Genomic DNA, 23723 nt, shown 5'->3' on the forward strand with positions numbered 1-23723 from the left:
AGTTAAAACAAAAATTTTAAAGAACACTTTTTACAGGGATGCCAAAAAGACTGAGCCATCCTCTGCCCCAATATGCCACATCACTTAGTCTGGAAAAAGGAGGACTAAAAAGCATTCAAACTTCTAAAAACCACCAACTTGCTCTAGCCTGGACAGGTAAGTGAGTAAATTACTCACTAACCAAAGGATTGGCAAAGGTCCTGCCATGACAGCAACCTTCTCCCTGCTCTGCGTAGCCTGGCTCTCTACCTATCCCAGTCCTAACCTGCTGGAAAGGAGGAGCTTTGCTCTGTCCCTTCCTTATTTATAACTTGTAGAGAGCTGGGAGGGAGGGAGGGGTGAGCTCCCTGTGGTGCACCCTGCTGCTGCCTGCCCGTGCCAGCCTCGCAGTCGCCACCACAAATGCCTTCCGCGCAGCGCGGTGGCTGCCTCCGCGCCCTGGGGTTCCTCTGGCTGTGGGCGCTGGTGGAAGCAAAGACCAGAACTTACTACCTTGGGATTGTGGAAGAGAACTGGGACTATGCACCATCTGGGAAAAACCTCATCACAGGGCAAAGCCTCTTAGAGGACAAGTAAGTGACTGGGGGCTTTGATAAGCTGGAGGTGTACCAACAGCTCCAGGACAAAATTGGTAAATGTTGTAATTTTGCTGCAAATGTCTTTAGATGGCCTTTTCCTTGTTTTTATTCTGATGATGTTGTCATGGGTGGGAACATAGCTTCAAGGCAAGAGTAGACTTTGATTGCTTTCTCTTCCATTGTAGTTGATTAAGCAAGCTGATAGCATGTATTTGAAGAGGATGTTAATAAACTGATTTTTGTCAAAATAGCATCAGGTATGGGCTCAAAATTCCCTACCTGTATTTCATAGAGACGCAGGTATCCCTGGGAGTTGGTATCAAAAAGCAAACTGCAACTTTGCTATAACTAAGCACACTCTTCGCAGTAAAACACAAAACCCCGTTTTCTGGCATATTAAGTAATTTTAAGTATTTTCCCTGATAAAATTTGGGTAACTTGGTAAGATATTCTGAAATTCAGATGCGTATGGTATCTACGAATGAGATACAAGTCCCTATATCCATGCAGTCTGTACAACTGTGGGGACTTCCATTTTGGAAATGTGTGCTTAGATACGCAACAGTAAATGGCCAGATGCAATTCCTGGTGATCTCTGAAACTGGGGAGCGTAGGTGAGCACTGTGATGAATCGCACCTCGGCCAGTGAAAACAGGTGTCTGTTCTCATGTCCACAGGGCTGGGGCCGGCTGTGTTCCTCCCACAGCAGGAGAGCTGGCCTGGATGTTGGATGGAGATTGCTCCAATCCCTGGTGCCTGTCGAGAGAATAATTTGGGATGGAAGGGACCTTTAAAGGGTCCTCTCGTTCACCTCCCCTGCCATGTTCGGGGTCATCTTCAATTAGGTCAGGTTGCTCAGAGGCACTTCCAAGCTGAATTTGAGCGCTTCCAAGGATGAGGCATCCACCACCTCTCTGGGCAATGTGTGCTGGTGTTTTACCACCTTCATTGTTAAAAACTTTTCTCTTACATCTGAATTGACTCTTTTAGTTAAAAACCATTGTTTCTTACATCATGGGACTCAAATGTGTGGGAATATTTTTAAGATGTCATTGACATTTTTGAGGTATTTTGGGGATTCTTCCTCAGTGTCTAGGCTTGGGATTGGAGTGAGAGCTGTGAGTAGGTGAGGAGGTCCTGGTCTCTGTACCAGGTTTGGAGGTTTACTGGGAGCTAGATGCTGCATCCCAGAAACTAGAAATAGAAATGTACATTCTGACTTTTCAGGAAATCCCAAGCAAGTCCGGACATGTCTCTAGTGGTCAGTAATTTCAGAATCACTCACAGATGAATTTCATAAAAGAAACTATTTTGTCACAAGAAGGAGATGAGAAAGAGTTTTATTTTTCAACACAAATTTATGCTTAAGTTTTTAACAGCTAGAGGTCCTCAATGGCATCCAAGTCAATAGGTATTACATTTATAGGTAGAATTAAGGGTAATAGTTTGTTCCCAGCCCATGAAAACAAGCTTTACTGGCAAAATTGTTCTCCATTTATATTAAATATCTGAATTTCTCACTTTCCTAGTCTTTATAGCAGAGGATAACTTTCTCCACTCACTAAACTAGAAGATCTCTCACTACAGAGTAGTTCAGCTTTAACTGAAGAGCAGCTACTTATAAATCCACTTCAGTGGAGAGGTCTTCAATAGAGAGATACCCTAGAGAGATTGGAATCTGTTCTGTAAATTGTACTTTTGAGGCTGTCTGTGCTTTGTGCTCCCTTAACATCAAGTGGCACATTTACTTCTAAATCTGTGACATAAATGCAATTTTTCTACTAAATGGCAACACGGGGACGGAAGATACCTTATGTCTTCAATCATCATGGCAATGTAATAATTACAGAATGCTAATTACAGAAGGTTTACCCACAAATGATTTTAATCTACACTACACATTCAAAGCTGGGAGGATATTTGCCATGAGCTCCCTACATGCAGAATAATTAAGTAATTTTTGTTATTTTATTCCATTTTTAAATTGTATTGAGTTGAGCCAGGATGAAGTGGTGTGTTCTTGAATAATAGTGTGTCTGCATAAGCATGTGTGTTAAATAGTGAACCAGAAATAACTATTTTAACTATACAGCTTTTTAGGATAATCTTTAATGTAGATGTTAAGCAGTATACTAATGGGCTACTTTTCAGCTAATTAATTGGTTCCTATGGATATTATAAAAAAAGTAGTTCCATAAGCAAAGTTTAAAGATCAGTTTCCAGATAGGGATATGAATATCTTTTGAACCAGTTGGCTGAGCCAAGCACTTCTCACCTTGTGAAGCATCCTCACAGCACCCATCTGATGCGGCACTATCCCAGTTTTATTGAGACCAAAGTGAAGATAAAGAGGTTGCAGACAAGCTGATTATCTTTAAAAGAATTGGTGCATACACAAAAAGGAATGTTCCCTTTGATTCCAGCTAGCCCACAGAGATATAATCAAAACCACTTATTCTTCAGTACGTAATGAAAATCTTGAATTAGCAAGTGTGCAATGGAAAGTGTTACATTACCTGGATCAGATAGTGATCAAATAGTGATTAGATAGTGATTTAAGAGATGATTTTCAATTGTGCTTGCCAAAGTCAATAATATCTTCCTCAACCTTTAGTTATTAGTAGAAAAGAGGATAAAGGAGGCTTTGGTAGCTGACGCGTGGGGCTAGAAACCACGTGAGCTGATTCTGGCACCAGACACAACTATGCTGCTCAATTCCTGCTGTGCTGGTGCTGATTGAGCTGCCTCTGGAGCCAGGAATCCTAGTGCTGCATCAGAACCTGCCTGGGTGTGAGCTGAAAAGACTGCCTCTCGTCAGAGCTGACTAGCCCAAATGAGCCCTGTCTTAGCAGAACTATTCTGCTTGGATGATAATTTTTATTATGCCTTGTCTTACTGCAGTGCTCTGGAGCCAGCATGCTGCTTGCACAAAATCAATTATCTTGCTGAACATCAGGACTTTTAAAGACTAATGAGGCTGTTCACCTCTGCCCTTTGTCTTGTCTTAGCTTGAGACCTCAGACTGTTCTACTAATTCTCATAATCTGGAGTGTTGTGAGTATAACCAAGGCATTTCGCTCTCTATTCTCCCTTCAGAAATTAAACTTACATTTTCTGGAGCACACAGGGCTTTGGAAATCGCAGGTCCAGATTATGGCCACTGAGCACAGGTGAGCTGTGAAGGTGGTCAGTGTTCCTTCCCACCTGACATAATTGGTTGAAGAGCCGACGTCATTAAACCATGCTGGACTAGACACACAGGGTGCAAGGTGCTGTCAGTGCTGCTGGATGTGCTGCAGATCCCAGTGAGATTTCATGAGTTAGGGCATGGCTATTGCTGCTGCAGGAGGGTGAGCTTGGATGTTTTCTGCTTTCTTTAATTGTCACATGGAAAATGACCTTTTAAGAGTAAAATATACCTAGGTATTGTGGTTTGACATCCACCAGTCATTCTTTCCCCACTGTAGCTCAGTCCTCAGGATTAAAGTTCAGCTGATAATCCCTTGAAATTAACTTGATACTGGTTTATATGATGGATGCTTAAATCTTGCTCTGCTGGTGGTGGACGTTAGTAAGTTTTGCCTGATGTAGCAGCTCATCCCTTCTCTTTAGGCCACCAATCCTACATTTATCTGGGCCAAGTCTTGCACCCACCAACACTAACGGGTGTTTTTTGTTACCACAGTATCAAAACACAGTTTGTGCAATTTGCCTATGAGGAGATCCCACCCAGAGAAATGACGGTGAAACGATCATCATAGATGCTACACTAATGACTGAGTCATTATGAGGCCAAATAACCCAATTGCAACAGCAGAGATGATCATTGTGGGAAGGGTCAGCATCAAAAAGGTATTTGAGGTGAAATCCTGGCTCTAATGAAGCCTGAGAGGAGCTTTGTTACTGACTTCAGGGGCAAGTTTATTGCAGGAGGGAAGCTGTCATACCACACCAGTGACATCTCAGAGCCTCATCTAAGATTTTATGGATTTTATTGACCTCTGTGGCTCATGTGGGTCAGAAAAAGCCCAAAAACATCCTTTGAGGGCTTTGTGTCTCTGTCTTTTGAGGACACTCAGCTTTGTTGTTTGGCACTTTGTGGTCAGGGCTCCATCTACCAAGGTGAGTTGGCACCACTGGTCCCCCTTCCATGGCCATCCCTCAAGTACAGACATTGTGCTGGCCTGGGCATGGGAGTCATGGTTTCTTGGAGGGTTACCTTAAAGTAAAAAACCATTGTGGCAGTCTGGAGCCCTGTCCTGGCACTGTCCTGGCTTGCTTCAGCCACAGAAAAAATCAGGAACTTTGAGGAAATAAAATGGTTATAAACCCAAACACAGAGTATGTAAAGAGGGTGGAGAATAAGGAAGGTTTTACCATCTACAGAATTTAGGGAATAAACCCATAAAGATGGTTGTTTAAATGGTTATGAGTGTAAAATCTATGGGACTTTAATGGGACAATGACTATAAAAAGAAATTTTGCATTTGTGTACATTTGCACCCAGGAGTGTACAGTAGCTATTGGGAATGTTAACCACAGGAGAAAATTTGGGACTCCACTCCTAGCAGTTATTCTGAGTGCTATTTTTTGGCACTCAGTGGTGATTACAGCAGCAAACAAACTCAGGAGGCTTTGAAACTGTATCTGCGAGGATCTGTCTCCGGGCTACTGAAGAGCTGTTTGCTTGGCCATGCATGGGTGTCCTCCCATTTCTTACTGCTCACCGTAACACAGTGCTCATGTAAGCACCTCTTGGAAAATATAACCTCTGTTAGGTTGTAGCCTTGAGGTCAAAGCTAACATAAGCACAGTAAAAGTTATGGCAAAACTTCTGTGTGATAAAAGAAATGGGTGTAGAAATTGCACTTCACACATGGATTTTCCTGGAAATGGCAGATTTTCTGCACGTCTAGTCTTGATTTGAAGTAGAATCTACATGATCTTGTTTTACTCTCTGTGGAAGTTGTATTGCTTGTCATTGCAGGGAACCGGATGTCTACAATTGTGCTTATACTTATTTTAAAGAACAAGAGTTAATTTCCTGTTAATAATTTCCTGTTCCACTCAGGGGCATTTCCAACTTTTCTTGGAGCTTTGGAAGTGCTGAGAAGGGTCAAGCAAAAAATGAAATCAGACACAAACAAAGGCAGGATTTGCATGGTGTTCTTAGTCAGAACAAGAACTTTGTGCCAATTTGCAAACCTGCTTACCTCTATATGTGACCTCAAGACTGGAGGAGATGGAGGAAGGAATTTAGGAAGTTTGCATAGGTACTGCCCCAGAGGATGGAGTATTCCCCTTCACTGTAGGAAGAAAGGCTGTCTGAGCATCCTGACTTCATGCACATGAAGTGCAGGCTGACAACTGAGTTGGAGGGAAATAGTTAAAATTTAGAGGAGCAGCTCTTACATCTGCAGAAGATTAGAAAGATGGAAGAGGTTCAGACAGCAGCATCACAAAGCCACCAGAAGGATGAAGCAATTTGAAGTGAGCAGGAGAGTATGAAGAGGCAGGGAGAAGCTTTGTCTTCTTGTGACAAGAGAGGAATGACAGATAGGAAACATTTTGGCATGAGGTCCAGTGTGGATAGTCCTTGTGCAAAAGGACTTTGAGCACTGTAATGTGAAGCACAGCAACACCTGTAAAGAGTGCGGCACGGAGCTGCCAGCTACTTGGGAAGACTGAGGTGGGCCCCCCCAAATCCTCCTGGATGAAATGGGGCAGCCTGGGCACCTAGAATGGGACTCATAAGAACCAGAGTGCTGTTTTCAGGCACTGAGGGCAACTGAAAGGACATGCTGAAAATACATCTCTGTACACACAGAGCATGACCTACACTGTGACTGGCTGCAGCTGATACCCATTACACCCATTTGAATAGTCCTCCTTCCAGAAAGCTGCCACTAAAAGACTAAAAGACTTCTTTTCCTGACTTCTAGATGGCTTCAAGTAGGAAGCAAGCACAGATCCAGATATTATAGCATAGTTTTGAGCACTGAGACTTCCTCAGTGCCTAAGCCTAGAGGGTTTTCTCACGGTAATTTCTTGAACTTTGATAACTAACTGGATTTTGGGATCACAGTCTATGCATTTAAAGGAGCTAGGCTCATGTGAAGTGTTTAACAAAGCCTGACGAAGAAGTGCATTTTTCTGGGGTACAATTGTCCTTTTTCAGAACAATGTATCCCAGGGGTGTTATGGGAGCGTGCAATGTTGTCGGGACATAAAGACACTGTCATCATGGCGAAAGCATGGTGCCACTGCACCAAAATATTTGGTGGCTGGTGAAATTGGAAAATAAAAACCTGATGAAAAATATCTCCTGAAAATAGGAACTTTCTGAAAAAATCAATTTGATATTTTTCTAGAGAAAATTTCTTATTTTAAAATTCAAATTAGGGCATTGCCATGTGAATACATTGCCATGAGGTAAGGAAGCACATGCATTTACACTGCACTCCTACTGACACCACCTCCTACTCTGTGGCAAACACTCTGGTAGCAGCTCTTCCCCCAGGCAATAGAAGGTATCTTCTCCTTGGTGAGTGTGGTGTTACTTGCCAGGTCTTGCTATGTGCACAGACTACAGACCTGTTAATTCACTGAAAATCCAGATTTCTTGACAACTCCTTCCTCAATCCTGCCTTTGGGGTGTATTTATCGGGCATACATTATTCTGTGAAGAAGCAGAATGAGAAGCTTCTGTCCCTTCTCCCCATCCTGCCCCACTATTTCTGCTCCAATATAATTTGTAATGTTTTAATTAATGCCAAAGCTTGTGGCTTCTTACAAAGCACACATTTCAAATGGAAAAGTGTACTTTTTGGAGGCTTTTATATCTGGATCACTTCTGTCTGTTTTAGACAGGGATTGTGGAAGTGTAATGACCACAAGTGGGGGATGTTGTGTGTTATGGTGGCATAGAAATCACAAAATCACAGAAGGGTTGGGGTAGAGGAGAAGTGGATGTTGTGGTGAAGAACCTAAAGCAAATCATGACTTTCAACTTATGTGACATCCACCACTTCCGTTGCTTGCACTTCACAAAATAATTTAAACAAAATTGGTTAAGCAAGCTAACTGACCAGTCAAAAACTTCACAATAAATATGAAATTTCTTTATTTCTGCCAGTAATACTTCAGGAAAATTTAGTTCAACTTTTTAATGAGTTTTTTAGGAAGCATGCAAGTTCAAACAATCTTCAGGGGATGAAAAAACTCATGGTCTATTATGGTGAAATTAGTAATACTATCCCCTGCTTGCTGTGTAGCAAAGGGTTTAATTTCTGCCTTCATCGAGTGTTATAATTAGGGATGGAGATTGTATATCATATTTACCAGCTGTAACATGGAGGGAATTAAAAAATGGATTTTATATCATCAGAGATAGGATGAACATGGGTCATCAGTATGATGTTACAGTTAAAAGGGCAAAACTGATTCCCAGTTATGTAAGAAATATTGACTGGGAGCATCTCTGGCCCTAGCTGGAATATTACTTGCCTGTTGTGTGAGTTCTTGTGTTCAGATTTCAACAGAGATAGAGAAATATTTGCTTTCAAAAGGGAGCTTTGCGTAAGATTTGTGGCATAAAGAATGTCTGTGTTCTTGGTTTGTCCAGACGAAGGGTAGGAGGCAATTTAGTCAATTAATTAAAACTTATGCAAGTGTCTGCATAGAAAAGAAGTTTCTGATGGTAGGTGGCTCCTTTGATCTGAGACAGAACTCGGCTGGAACCAGTGGTTGCAGTGTGGAGCTGGATGATATTAGACTGCAAATGCAATTTAGGCTTCGAAGGAAGCAGGTATTTAAAAGCTGTTAAATGTTAACCACTGACTATATGGTGGGTTCTCCATCACTTGAAGTTGCTATAAACATAGACTCTGGAATGTGGAAGTTATACATTTCATGCAAAACACATTTAATGCTACTCTTCCAGGGAGTTGAGCTGGTTGATTAGAATCTCTCTTATTGGCTTTTGAAAAAAAATCTTAATTTGGTTTTATTTTCCTTCTGAACAATCATGCTTTCAGAGGTGAGGTTTCAAACCTTCAAAAAAGGGAGAAGTTGTTAAAACTGAGCATCTTGATGCTTGAGTGGTCCTGAGCTTTAATTCCACCAGCCACAAGATGTGTCCCAGGGAACTATTTATCTGCACTGCAAGCACCAGTCATTTTATCATTTCTTAAGGCAGATTTACTGTCTCTCAAATTTTCCCTTCCCAACACTAGGTTTGCAAAGGTATATGCAACAAGAGGAGCCAACCGGATAGGACGTGTGTACAAAAAGGCTCTTTTTAGGCAATTCACAGATGACACTTACTCCCAGGAGATCCCCAAAGCACCATGGCTGGGGTTCCTTGGTCCGGTCCTGAAGGCAGAAGAAGAGGATGTCTTTATTATTCATCTGAAAAACTTTGCTTCCCGCCCATACTCTGTGCACCCACATGGAGTCTTCTATGACAAGGACTCTGAAGGTAAAATCTGGCTTGCCTTTTCCTCTTTTTCCCTGGGGTAACTAATATTGTGGCTACAAGTCTGTCCAAGTATTTATTGTTATTGACATTGACATCAGAGGACTTTAGATCACCCTCTCATAAACTCATCAGTAATTGCAGCTGATGACTAAAACCAGGAACAGCCTCATCTCAAAACTTTTTGCCACAAACTTTCGACACCTGGGATAAACCCAGTACTGAAACAGGTTAGATGGGTCTTTCTGCCTGAATTATTTTTCTGAATCATAAGTTACCAAAACATCTTCCCTCCTTCCTTCCACCTCTCGTCTATTTGAATAGATGGAGTTCTTGCAACTGAATGGTCTCCTCTCTTTTGCCCTATAACAGACATGATCTAATTTTCAGAATCCCGGACCTATGCATGTGTGTTTTTTTTAGAAGATTGTGTGGATGTGCCTACAGTCAGTATTCTAGTCAGTTTTCTGTGAAAAAATACACACTGTTAGATGACAAAATTCTAGATGACTGATAAGATTGAAGATACTAGGAAAAAACAGGGCCTGTTAATGCATTTTTAAAGCTTTATCTACCAATAAAAAAATGGATTTTAACTCCCAATATATTTGTGGAGAATTTGACAAAAATTCTGATTTTTTTCATAATTTCTCAGTGATTCTGTATTTATGAATGCTGTTATTATTTTATAAATACAAGTTAAAGTAGAATAAATTACACACTCATTTAACAAAAACAACTGAGGGATAGCTAAAGTCTTCCTTTTTCCTTTTTATGTATTAGGAGCACTTTACCCTGATGGAACTGGCGGTAAAAGCAAAGAGGACGACTTTGTTGTTCCCGGTGGAAATTACACATACACATGGCCAGTAAGGAAAGATTATTCCCCAACTTTGGCAGACTCAAACTGCTTGACTTGGATTTACCATTCTCACATTGACACACCAAGAGATATTGCATCTGGTTTAATTGGGCCTCTGCTGGTGTGTAAAAAAGGTACTGAGCTAGAAGCACTGATAGAGCGAGCCCCTCTGCCAAGCTTGGCATCTTAACAGTCATTTTTGCTTACAGGTTTAAACATGATGGTCTAGAGTCTATCCCTACATAGCCCATAAAAAGGGGCAAGGAATAGATGGGCCATTCCAGGAGCATCCCAGGGTAGGTATTGTAGCTCTGGGACAACCCTCTTCCTGCTCCCCTTTGGCTTCACGATAGATTTGCCTCGGCTGGTGGAGGGCCTGCAGCATGCTCTGTGACCATCCCATTGTGGCCGAGACCGAAAATAAGTGTTCCCAAACTGGGGAAGTTTCAGGATGAACAAAGGACTTATTGCTCAGGAGATCAAATTAGAGCTGGGTGGGTGAATTTGGCATTAGCGTTTACATGTTTGAAAGCCCAGTCTTTGTAGTTTTTTCCACATAGAGAGTATGTATTTATTTTTGTTTCCAAGTTATATCTCACAACCATATGGGGATGTGCACTGAACAGCCTGTCCTGTGTATTCCATAGCCTGCTGATGTTGTGCTGGAGCCATCATGAGCCAGCCCTCTCCTCTTTATCAGCTGAGTCATTGCCCCCTCTCCCCCTGGGCACATGTAACTCTGCCACCTCTTTTCAGAAACTCCCGAGTACAAAATCAGCCCTGATTTCATATACAGAACTTCTAAGTGAAGTAGGTTCTACACAGGAAGAAGAGAAAGACTTAAGTGAGGAAAAGGCAGGCCTGGTTTCCAGCTTAACTCACACAATTAAAATGCCTCAGACTTACATTCTCCTCAAGAGCCTTTGAAATCCACAGAACTGAATATGTGACACTGAGCTGATAACTACGAGACAACACATGAAGCTAAGAGACAGCATATTCCCAACAATCCTAGCCTGAAAGGCTAGATTATCTGCGTGTTTGGCCTTGAATTCATGAAGGTGGATATCTAAATGATGTTACTGCTCTAGCCCTCCAGGCAGTGGAGGCGGACACAGGACTAAGAGCAAGTTTCCTCCCATAGAAGGCAGAGGAGGTGAAATTTTTTGTGGGATCAGACTGATTGGAATGAAGTCTACACTCTCCAGTGGGTGATAATAAGACAACTCAGTATCACCAGTCCTATAGTCTCAGGCTGCTCCCCAAATAGATACTGGGATAAAGATATTGAACTTAGCTGGAATAAATTCTGTGCATCCTGTCTTCAGCCTTTTTAAATTTAAGTACCTAGTCCTAGATAACTCTCACGGAGTCCTTGTCAGTCTGTGGAGAGCGAGCAACAATTTAGGGGGCCACTGTGGGGGTATGGTTCAGCAGTGCAACAGAAATACAGGCTACCACTCAACACTCCTTAATTCCTTGTCAAAAAAACCATGGGTCACTGGTTTCTGGATAGATCCAGCTCATGACCTGGCTCACTGTCTAGGAAGACAGATGCTAACGCTCACTGAAGGATGGGGTTGGGTGCAAAGGGTCAGAGAGTGGGGAAATGGGACAACAGATATCTGGACAACAGATACTAGTGCTTGTGCTCACGTCAGACCAAAGAGATACCGAAATATCAGCTTGACTTAGCTTGGCTTTGCCTTCTGGAGGCACTCATCTGTTCAAAGTCTGTTGGAGGGGGGTCAAAATGCCTTAGAAGAGCAAAATTCGGTGAAATTCATCTTGCTGTGCAGACTTTGGGCAAAGAACCGTATTCCCTCAAGTGCTCCAAGGTTATTGTCATTTTTATATTCAATCCCATCCCAGGCTTTTTTTATCACTTTCCTTTTCGTTTGCAATTTAGGAACTGCAGATGACACCACAATAGAAGGGACTGGTGCTGCTAATGCTTTTGCCCTGATGTTTAGCATTGTAGATGAAAACTTCAGCTGGTACCTTGATGAGAATATAAACACCTTCTGCTTAGAACCAGACACAGTTGACAAAGAGGATGAAGGTTTCCAGACCAGCAACCGAATGCACGGTGAGAAGGACTTTTGAGTAAAGGGTGACCTACAGCAGTGACCAGGCTCTTTTCAACTCAGTAGGACTTTCTGTCCCCTGTGCTGTCTCTCCTTTATCTGTGTCAGCAAGGAAAGGGTCAGAATGTTGAAGTACTGTGTTGATAAAAACCTCTCCCTAAAACAGCATGACACTTGCAGAAAGGAGATTCAGCTTTCATGCCCAGCTCTGACATTTGTTTAGCATTTTATCTTAGGCAACAATTGAAGCTTTTTTTTTTTTTTTTGTCCAGCTGTGAAAACAGCAAATAAAGCTGTAGAGCAATTTGATGAGATGTGTGTACTGAAAGAATTCTCAAAATGCTTGTGGATGGTGGGCTGGCTGGTATAAACACTCCTGCCCTTCAAAGATATATTGGCCAACGGTACTTTGTGTTATTTGGACATTAGGTGTAAGAGGTTAATTTTAGATATTTCTGTATATTTTGTTCATTCCAGGGAGCCTAGGAAATAAAATATTTTGCAAAGTATGAGTCTCATTCTCATAGCGTCCTGATACATTATCAGATGTGGAAGCTGAGGTAGACAGAGCTGACTTCACTGATTTGGCTGATATAATTTTCAAATCTAAATTGCTTGAGCCTGGCATATAATGGTATATTTATGACTTATGACAAGAGGAAATAGATTTAAGCCATGCTAAATAGCTGCAGAACAAGTTAACTTCATTTTTTGGTGATGACTTGGCCTTTGCAACAACTTGATATTACCCAGGATGTTTTTCACAGACACAGAGAATTTGGGGCATTTGATCAAAATGCTACTCTTCATCAAGGAGCCTTTGAGGGCCTTATTCAGTGTGAACATTCGGGTAGTTTCTTTTCTGGGCCAGGAAATGATCATCCTTAGAAGTGGGATCAGAGGCACTTCTCTTTCACCTCTCATAAAGACTCATACTTTTGTTTTTAGCTATTAACGGTTATATATATGGCAATCTCCCCGGCTTGGAGATGTGCGCTGACACTTCCATGTCCTGGCACTTGTTTGGCATGGGAAGCGAGATCGATATCCACGCTGCTTATTTCTATGGCCACACGTTCACTAGCAGAGACCAGAGAGCAGACGTCGTCGGTCTCTTCCCGGCAACATTCATCACGGCCGAGATGACTCCTGGCAGCCCCGGGAGGTGGCTGATAACGTGCCAGGTCAACGAGCACTTACGAGGTACGCTGCTCTACATCTCCCTCATCAGCCTCTGTTATGCTTGGATGAGAAAACTGGGAGATGTTTCCAGGGAAAGCCAGATTTGACACTTTTTTGGGGGGGGATTTAGGAACAATTTGCAGCTGTTTCACCAGATAAAGATAATGATTATGAGTTTATTCACCAGAAATTATGCATGTTGGGCCAACTCGTCAGCTAATACGAATGACTTGGCCGTGTAAGTCGTGTGAGGAAGACTTGCTAGACCCAGCACTGTCACCATGCTTCCTAGGTAAACACAAGACTTTGATGAGCAATGAGAGGAGCTTTCAACACCAGTTTTTCAACACAGGGTTTTTTTGTTGTAGATAAGTACTTACACATAAAAAAAAATAATCATGCCAGCTGAACACTTAATAGCTTTTTGCTTTATGGAAATCAGGCAAAACTTGGCCGTGTTTTCAGAAAACATTGTGTGAATGAATATGATGGTGATGTTCTGATATTTCTGCGGTGCAAGACCCCAAAAGAATGTATCATAAACTAGGTGTCAGGGCAGCAGGCAATGTATAATTTTCATAGCAGAGGTGAGTTGGGAGAATTTTTACATATTGATTCCAGTGGGATTTGCATCAGGCAAGACAGACTTAATTCTGGCAAGCAACAAATACCTTCATTAGAAGTAACCCGTCTGTATTTCAACGGAAGTCAGGGGGAGATTAGGCTATTTTTCAGATTTCTGGAGGCACTCTGACCTCCAAAATCATTCTACCATCCTTATGCAGATTTAGGAATTGAGTAAGTCCAGTAACGAGTGTCACTGATGTCTGTGGGTTTCACCTGTTGCATAAAGTGTACCACCTTGCAAAGGAAGAGTGTTGGTACCTGGCCCATTATACACAGAGAACGTATTTTGAAATAGGAACTCACTCTAGTAATGGTTTCCAATCCATGTAGCTCCCAGAGAGTTTTGAATGTGCATTTGCATCCATGAGATTGCTGACTCTGCAGCTGGTCAGGGACTGTCTCCAGACTCTTTCTCCTCCCAGGTGGCATGGAGGCGCTATATGATGTTCAGATCTGCCAAAAAAACCTGTCTCACTCTTCACCAATCAGTCATAAGAGAAGATATTACATTGCTGCCGAAGAAGTGCTCTGGAATTATGGACCTGACGGTTATGATAAATTCACTGGGCAGGGTTTGAACGCCACTGGCAGGTAAGGTTTCTTGTCAACTCCCGTTGTGCTTTAATTTCAGGAGTCTGTGTGACACTGCCCCAGTGATTCACATGGGCTAGGTCCTGCACTGTCATTAACTTTAATTGAAAGGGGCAGGGAGGAATGGATTTAAACAGCCTTGTCAGGAAGCTAGATACATAACTGCAACACTTCAAGGTGTCTTCTGGAAGCACTTATCTTACTCCATTAAATCTGGGGAAAGTGAGGCACGCCAAGTTCAACAGTTAATGACCCTTCTTCAAGACTCTTCAGGTAGCTTTCACACTTATAATCAGTGCTGTTCAGAGGTGGCACAGTAGCAGAATTTTCCCCCTTGATATTACTGATGGAGACAAATTGCATTATAGTGTCTCTCAGAAAAGCCAGCAAGGATTAGACACACATTGTGCACAGTTCTTTCCCTAAGGTAAGTTGATATAGATACCTCCCTAAGTAAATCAGGGTTAAACATAAAAGTATAATGTACAATGAATGCTCATTTGTTGGCAAATTCAAACCAGTAATATCTTTCTTTGTGTGCTAGAAAAGTGTACGCAGATTAGTCACTTGGGGGGGTCATTTCTCCTGTGTCTGGAGTAATAACTTTATCTGAAATGAAGGGTTCTGCTTGAACCTTCAATTATTTAACCAGTCCAATTTGCTAATTCTACAGTGAATCTGCAACATATTTCACACAAGGGACTGACAGAATAGGAGGGCAATACTGGAAAGTTCGCTATGTGGGATATACTGACGCAACGTTCAGTAAGAAGACTTGGTCAGAGGACATGAAGCACCTGGGAATACTTGGTACAGTGAATATTTTCCCCTCCTGTCATTACATCAGGTTTGAATGTAGAACCATCTGGACTGAGAGGGGAATTTATTGCACACAGCTCTCTCTTAATTTGGTGTAAATATGCTGGAGAGCAGTCCTAATACCTTCCCTCACTCTGTTTTTTAAGGCCCTGTTATAAAAGCTGAAGTGGGAGATACGGTGCTGGTTACTTTTGCCAACAAAGCCAGAAGAAGCTATAGCATTATGGCCCATGGTGTAAGCTTCAGCAAGCTGTCAGAAGGTGCTCCCTACTTAGATGGTAAGTTTTGGCTGCACTACTATATCATCACATCCACAATACTTGAGTCCAAAAATCTGCTGCTGAGCTCTGCAGGTTTGCCCTTTTGTGGATGCTAAGGGACAAAAAGGATGATTTGATTCATTTGTCTCTACCCTTCATGACACAATCACTGGGACTCCACAGTCTGCAAATGTGATGGTTCTTCTCCTTGGATATGTACCAGACAAGATATCTAAAACTAGCTGAGGTCTATGTTGAACAAAAGTCACAAGCACAATCCAATTTATATTAGTTCTAATCTAATATCGTTCCATTGCAAGAAGTGGATCTCCTCTGGACATACTCCAGAATTATGATTCTTAGGATCTGGCATGATGACCCTGCTGAGTCTTTGGCTATAGTTATCCTCATGGTCTCAGCTGCATCTCTCCCAGTTCTCTAATCCAGGCTGGGCATTGCCCTTGCTGTCATGATAGTCAGTTTCAAAGGCAGCTTTTATCTGATTGCCCTAGAACATGAAGCAGTGATAATCCTTATTAATTATCATAAATACATAAATGCTGGAATGGAGCATTTACAAAAATCTTCCTCTCATTTTGTGCAAGAACAGTCTTATTGTCTAAATTTAACTATTGAACGTTAAATATCATGTTTAATTGGTAGGCACCTTTTACAGTCAGTGACAAGAAGACCCTCTGGAGATGTGATTCTGTCTCCACCAACCACAGAAGTCTAGAGTTTGAGTTAGGGATTAAGCTTGAGATGACCCAATCAAGGTGAAATGAATCCCATTCATAGTATCCACAGAGAAAACGCTGTGGTCTTTGAAAAAGTTTTTGCTGCATTTTCAGCACTGAAAAGAAATGTATTTTTCTTGTTGCCTAAATTTCTTTGTTTCCACTACAATATCAAAAAATAACTATGTAAAGTTGCATCAAAAGTAACTCATGGGACATAATCCCTCTTTTAAAAATTGTGCTGAGAGAGAACTAGGTCAACGTGTAAAACTCATCATACAATAAAATCAACGCAAAAACGCTTTATTAAATTATTGTCTCTTGTTGCTGACCTTTCAACTCAACAAATTTGCCAGGAGGCAAAATATAAAAAAACAGCTGGCTTCAGTTCAGCCTTGAAGTTATCTGCACAGACCCTAATGCCACCCATGTCAGAGACAGCTCTCCAATGGAAGGGCAGCTTCCTGCTTGCAGAGCTGTCGTGCTTTCATTTAACAGCCCCTGGTCATAGTGCTCTTCAGCACTGCACACTTCAGTGTGTAGCAAAATCAACCCAAAACCTACAATTCAGCAGCCATGTGAGCTGGCACATCTCTGGGTCTTTGGTGGGAAGAATGACTCCAGATTCATCAATAATCTTTCTGCCCCTCCTTCTCCCCTTTGAACTCCTGTGCCGTGAATTTCTGTTGCCTCTATCTCCAAGTGTATACATGCAGGAATCCTGCAGGTATACATGCAGAGGTTGTATGTTTATGCTGAGGGTAAATAATTTTTCAGAGGTTGTGCATTGTCTAAGTGCAGCTTACTCATGTAAATAAAAATACTTACGTCTAGAGTTGTCTGCAGATACCTGTTTTGCTCAGTGCTCTCAGGAAATACCCTTGCATGTTGCGTTTGACACTTGTCAGCCTCAGAGGGCATTTGACTCCAAGTCAGTGTTTGTCTCATTGAGGACTGTTGCAGGATGAATCCAGTAGTATTGGATACTGTGGTGTCACTGAGACACACAAAGCAATCACACGCAGACAAGAGATTTTCGCAGAGGTTCCTCTGATCCAGCTCCCAGGTGAAAGAGCGGAGAGAAGAGACCCCTTTGTTTATTCTTTTACTTTTATACATTTGTGGGTCTAGCAGAAGATTGGCTTTTTGGGGTTTCCACCCCTCAGCCTCAGTGGCTAGACGAATTGTCAGTTACAATTGTTTTCAGGTTAGAAATATGCAAACAAAGGACAAAGAATGAAAAACAAAGGGTTTGTTTATATTACTTCTGTGGGAAAGGTAGAAAAACTGCTCTAATATTCTACAGTAACTAAAAGATCTGACTCCATTTATGAAAATCCAAAGGCTAATAAAAAACTCAGAAAAACCAGGGTAACACTGTGGAAGCTATACTCTGCTTTCTGTTGCAGTTTGCAGCTGTGCTCAGATGTTATACTGCTATTTTCACTTGTGTCTAAGTTTCTAAGATTTTCTTGGAGTACTAGAGACTGACTGTGCTGAGAAAATATAGACAATGGATGCTTAAGTGTCAAAGAAAATCTAAATCCACCCTTTGCGTGGCAGCAGATAATGGCCCAAATCCTTTAAAAGTAGCCTCCCACAAAGAACAATATCATCCACTCTCTGGAGATGCTGACAAAGGCTCTTGTGCATTTTTACAAAATCAAAAAGAAACAATTACCAGGATCAGATTTGTTTTGAACTTCTAAAGAGCCACAGCTCCAGCTCCCCTGACTAATGCAACTGATTTGTTGGCGCTTAATGAAAAGCAGAGCCTGAGTTTGTGCCCCAGATAAATTCCTTGATAGGGCAGGTAAGCTACAAACATTAGAGGAAGCCGTTTAAGCACTAGGATGAGCTCTGCATGTCTTGTCTGACTGAATCCAGATAATCCAAAGTGGAGTTGGAAGGTGTCTGAGTGGAGCAGCTAAACTTGTTCTGCAGGGAGTGGGCTTGGTTGTCCCCATGGAATGGGGCTCATGTGAGATGTTCCTATGGCATAACTGCCCAAACTATGGGATGGTGCTCGAGCCCAAAGTATGGGGTGGTGGCAAGGTGGAGCTTCTCCGCTGAAATCAGTAGCTGTGCCTGACTGCCATCTAACTCTCGTAGTCAGGAAGACAAAGCCTTCCTGTAATCTCGGTGCATCTCCGCTTTCTCTCTGCAGGCTACCTGAAGCCAGGAGCGCGTGTCAAGCCAGGTGAAACCTTCACGTACAAATGGAGGGTGCCTGAAAATGGAGGTCCAGCAGAGAATGACCCCCCGTGCCTGACCTACCTGTACTATTCAGCCACCGATGCTGTCAAGGACACCAACTCTGGCCTCGTGGGACCTTTGCTGGTCTGTCGGAAGAACACCCTGAATCACGACGGGACACAGGTGCCCAGCGTGAATATTTGCTTGTCCCTAAGAGCAGGGTGCTGCACTGGGGGCTCCCACACAGGCAATTTGCCCAGTTCCCAGCTCAGTTTGCAGAGATTAAATTAAATGTGACTCCTCAGGGTTAAAGCTGATCTAAGGGGATAGTTAAGAAGACAATATCATCATTCCTTAATATCCTGGCTTTTCCCTAGCTTTTCTGTCTTTTCCATGCAAATAATAACCCTTTTCACACCGCATAATGGACTCCTTATTTTTCCTTCTGACTGATGAAAAGGTACCAATTTCCGTCTCTATGCAGACTTAGTAAGAAGGTGGCTTCAGGGAAAAGAATGCTTTCTTATAAAAACCTATTCATTTTTATTGAATAGCCTTTTATTTTTTTTTTCCTTGTCTTTTTTTTTTTTTTTTTTTTTTTTTTTTTTTTTTTTTTTTCTGTCTTGTCTTCCTTCTTGTCCACAGAAAGGAATAGACAGAGAATTCTACCTCCTCTTTTCAATCTTTGATGAGAATGACAGCTGGTATCTGAACAAGAATATTGAAGCATTTACTGGAGACCCTTCGAAAGTAGATGAAAATGATGCCGATTTCATGGAATCCAACAAAATGCATGGTATAAAATACCTAATATCTCTTAATGATACCTTTCCTTCAATCATATTAGGCAGGTTTTGTCATCATTCATAGCTCTCCGCACTGCACTGGAGAGTGATCTGGAAAGCTGTCAGTCAGCTTATGGCCATCTCCTGATGCCCTTGGAGTCCACGTTGAAACCCCAGTCACAATGGCAATGAATGCACCCGTCTACCAACTACATCTGGAAAAAGGGAGTAGAACATTGGTCTTAGATGTAATACTTAGTTCTATAAAAAGGCACAATGCCAGAGACAGGCATCAGTTGAAGAAGAAGCCAATGTTCATTAGTGTTTTAAATTTCACTGCTGGCCTTGGCACTTGACTCATGCAGTAAAGTCTACCTGCCCTGCTCTGCCATCTCCCATTTGGGCAGTGAACACCTCTGGAAGTGGAGATGCAAAGACTAGGGGAATGGCCAAAAATATTCTACAACATCGTTTCTGGATGCAAGTATCTGACTTCAGCATGCATCTCCTCCAAGGTATCCCTGGGATGACAGACTTGAGCAAATCACATAATCTATCCTTGCTTTAGATATATATTGTTAGGGAACTCTGGGGCTTTCTGGACCTATTCTTCTGCTATGAGATAGATCTCATAATGAAGTTTTGTTCTTTTATAGCATCTTTCACACATTGATCACAGTCAACACTTGAGGATTAGGGAGTTTAGTCTTATAACACCCTTGGAAAAGAAAGATATACATTTAGGAAGTAAAGGTGGAAATCAAAGGTCAAAATCACATAAAAAGACACCACCAGAACTGAATTTGTAACTCAGACTCTTTATGGCCCCCTCCATAGCCTTAATGGCCTGGTTATACATTCTCCAGGCTGAAAGGAAGTACCAAATTTGTACACTTGGCTGGTGTCTGGGAGCTACACTGAAAAGCTCGGAGGAGGAGTGCTACATCATTGCAAAGGGATGTTACAAGATTTTACAGGTCAAAACCAAAGAGGTAGAAGTTCTGTGTTTATAGGAATAGCACTTAAATGTTAATTTGGTGTCATCCAATGCTGCCTTTGGTTCACAAAATGCCCCTTTAGTGACTTGCTGAGTTGTGAGTCTCTGGCCAGGTAGGCAGTAGGAGGCTCTGTGATGTATTTCTGTGGACTGCTGCTAACCAGGATTTTTCCATCTCCTCCAGCTGTCAACGGTTATTTGTATGGCAATCTGCCAGGCCTGACCATGTGCAAGAACGACAAGGTCTCCTGGCACCTCATTGGGCTGGGCAGTCACTACGACATGCACGGGGTTCATTTTCAAGGAAACACCATCGACTTGAGAGGGACGACGAGGGATGGGCTGGCCTTGTTTCCTCATTTATCAGGGACAGCACTAATGCAGCCAGACCGTGTGGGTACGTTCATGAACTGATTTTGGTTGTGTGGCACTCGTAGATACCAGTCAGCCAAAATAACAGACAGTGAGATGATCTGCTCTGGACAAGGAGGCTGAAAGCATGGAGAGAGACTCTGGGGACCCGGCACAGCTGAGAATTCAGGCTGGATTACTTCTCTGGGAAGCTGCATAAATCAAATATGCATGTGCAACAAAGACCAGAGGATTTAACGACCTGGGGATGGGCAGAGCAGCAGGCAGAGAGATAACTAATCGGATGCTCACAGAATTTTATAATTTTCCAAACAGACTTATTTAGAAAAGCAATTCCCTGCCATGTCAGCATCATTTAAGGTATTTTAGAACTTCAACAAAAGCTTTTCAATAATAGTCAGTCTCTAGGAGTTTCTTCAGAAGCTTATACATTAAAGGTACTTTTAAATCTCATGGGTAATCCAGTGATTCATACTTCAAACTAGGAGAGTATGAGTTGTTTACTGGAGACATCAAATAATCTTCATAATATAGAGTACAACATTGCTGTACACTGGTGCAACTCTGTTTAAATTAACAGAGTCATCAGGGCTGTACAAGGTTATGCCAAGGGCATCCATGGCCAGGGCACCGGATAGAAATGTATATTGGAGCTGTGTATGTGCCAGGTTAGACCTCTGTTGCAGATGCCTGTAAGACAAATTAATTTTTCCTTACACTAATCCCAAAAATTTCCACCAGCTGCCATGAAACTGCATTGTAGAACTCACACAAAACAATTTTTCTAAGAGATTATTAATTTTTGGCTAACCTTCTACTGCAATAAGAGAAATTAAATGTATTACCAGATCTTTACAATCACCAATGCATGTGATTTTTTTAAAAATAACATGTTATTTTATTTTTTTCATCACTTTTGCCTCTGAAGCACAGGAAATGGACTGACATCTAGTCTGGACAGAGCTATGCTTCTAATTCTGGATCTATCACTGACACACATACAAAGCAGTTGTGAAAGACCTTTCCTTCTTCACACAGTGCTAGCAGGTGGAGCTGTACAGGACAACATCAGAGTCAGCTTCTGTTTGAGTAAATGGGGAGGAGAGAAGGAGAGTATAAATATTAAAATCTGCCCATGAACATGCCAAAATGTGCTCCCACAATCACTACCATCTTTGACCACCAGAGCTACCAAAAAAAAAAAAGGCCCATGGTAGCTTGGCCTTTCATGGAGGGAAAGCAAAAGGTCAGAAAATTACAGTTTATCTCAACTGTGCATGTAGATAAATGATTTTAAGCAAACATTCCTGTAAAGTGGGTCTGTATCTGCATTGCGGAGCCCTTCATCAGCCTGATTACACCAGGCAAACTGCAGAGGCTCAGTGGAGAGTCTCGTGCACTGAAGGCTGCTACAGTGGCTCTGTGCTCAGGGATAAGGAATCAGCATCTCTGAAACACACCCCTTGTTCCTCCATGCCTTTATGAGTTTTGCAATGAATGCTTCCTCCTACGTCTTCTTGTGTTCCTCATGGGCATAACTGCAGCATGGGCTCACTGGCAGTGAAGGCTTGCTGGCAAGCTTATTCCTGCTGCCAGATATCTGAGTGCTTTCCAGAGTTTCCTTGGCCAAGCTAATCTAACTCAAACAGTTAGAAGTAATTTATGGTGATTTTTCAGTGAAGATGGAGCAGGCTAGTTTTTCCTATGGAGCAAAACAAGATCAAGTCCTGCACTTTTTCACAATAACCCCATGTAATGCCAAAGGCTGTGGGCAGAGTGTCTGGAAATCTCAGCAGAAGAAGACCTGGGGGTGCTGGTGAGCAGCAGCTGAACACGATCCAGCTGTGCTCAGGTGGCCAAGAAGGCCGATGGCATCCTGGCCTGGATCAGCCGTGGTGTGGCCAGCAGGAGCAGGGCAGTGACCGTCCCCCTGCCCTGGGCACTGCTGAGGCCACACCTCAAATCCTGTGTTCAGTTCTGGGCCCCTCCCTGCAAGAAAGACATTGAGGGGCTGGAGTGTGTCCAGAGAAGGGCAACGGAGATGGGGAAGGGTCTGGAGCACAAGTCTGATGAGGAGTGGCTGAGGGAGAGTTTAGCCAGGAGAAAAGGAGGCTCAGAGGGAATGTTCTCACTCTCTATAACTAGTGGGGTGTTAGTCTCCTTTCCCAGGTATTAACAAGTGACAGAAAAAGAGGAAATAACCTCAGATTGCATCAGGGAGTTTTCGTTCATTGGAGCAGGCTGCCCAGGAAGTGGTGGAGTTGCCACCCCTGGCAATTTAAAAGATTGTATATACAGCCCTTAGGGACACAGTTTAGTGGTAGTCTTGGCAGTGCTGGGTTAGTGGCTGGCTTAATAATCTTGGAGGTCTTTCCCAGCCCAGAATATTCTATCATTCTACTTAAACATTCCCCTTGCTTGACTTTCTATACAGCACCATAGATTAGGATTGCCTGAGGACAGATCAGAGATGTACCCAAGACCTAATTTGCAAAGCTGCTTGCTAGGATTTTTTAACCGCTTAAATGTCATGTGCTTTTCTTTCCAGGCACATTCAAAGTGGTTTGCAGGACCTTTGATCACTTTGTTGGTGGGATGAAACATCTCTACGAGGTCGGCAGCTGCCGCAACACCACCAGAGCCCAGCAGCAGCGTGGAGCCATGAGGCTCTACTACATTGCTGCAGAGGAAGTTGAGTGGGACTATGCCTCAAATAAGAGCTCGGCACCAAAGATTTACAACATCAGCAGCTATGAGGAAAGGTACACCAACCCCAAAAAACAGTTGTGGGCACAGGACACACTTAGAGTGGAGGGGAAACTTTGAAGCACTTTTTCATGATGCCAGCCTTGTATTTTTTAGGAGGATCTCTTCGCCAAACATAATACGCGAGTACGTATTTACAAAGTCACAGCCTCTCAGACTAGACTAGTTCATAGGCAATCCAGTTTCAAATGGTTAATTTCAGAGTGTCTTGTAATGCTGTTGAATTCAAGGTGGCTTCCAAATTTGTGTCCCAGCCCTGGCTCAACCTTACAATGATGCCCCCCAACCTCCTCCTCTCCCTTACTCTCCCCCGCCTTGCCATCCCAGAGTTCCGGTTTTCATAGAGGAGAAAGGTACCTGTTCCAAATGTGAGCTCCTGTAAGCAATG

At 42.5% G+C, this 23723-nt stretch overlaps 1 protein-coding gene across 1 annotated transcript in view; it reads left to right on the forward strand.

Annotated features, from left to right (window-relative positions):
• Nucleotides 1–402: 402 nt before the first annotated feature.
• HEPHL1 (hephaestin like 1) overlaps nucleotides 403–23723 on the forward strand; it is a 33488-nt gene continuing 10167 nt past the window's right edge. The window contains exons 1-12 of the mRNA XM_040055221.1: nucleotides 403–572; nucleotides 8813–9057; nucleotides 9838–10050; nucleotides 11826–12005; nucleotides 12952–13206; nucleotides 14235–14403; nucleotides 15077–15213; nucleotides 15369–15500; nucleotides 18387–18598; nucleotides 19061–19211; nucleotides 20382–20594; nucleotides 23118–23331. Of these exons, the coding sequence (XP_039911155.1) occupies nucleotides 403–572; nucleotides 8813–9057; nucleotides 9838–10050; nucleotides 11826–12005; nucleotides 12952–13206; nucleotides 14235–14403; nucleotides 15077–15213; nucleotides 15369–15500; nucleotides 18387–18598; nucleotides 19061–19211; nucleotides 20382–20594; nucleotides 23118–23331 (2291 nt within the window). The remainder of the gene's footprint in view (nucleotides 573–8812; nucleotides 9058–9837; nucleotides 10051–11825; nucleotides 12006–12951; nucleotides 13207–14234; nucleotides 14404–15076; nucleotides 15214–15368; nucleotides 15501–18386; nucleotides 18599–19060; nucleotides 19212–20381; nucleotides 20595–23117; nucleotides 23332–23723) is intronic.

This window comes from Hirundo rustica, chromosome 2 (genome assembly GCF_015227805.2).
Source record: "Hirundo rustica isolate bHirRus1 chromosome 2, bHirRus1.pri.v3, whole genome shotgun sequence".
NCBI classification, from domain to species: domain Eukaryota; kingdom Metazoa; phylum Chordata; class Aves; order Passeriformes; family Hirundinidae; genus Hirundo; species Hirundo rustica.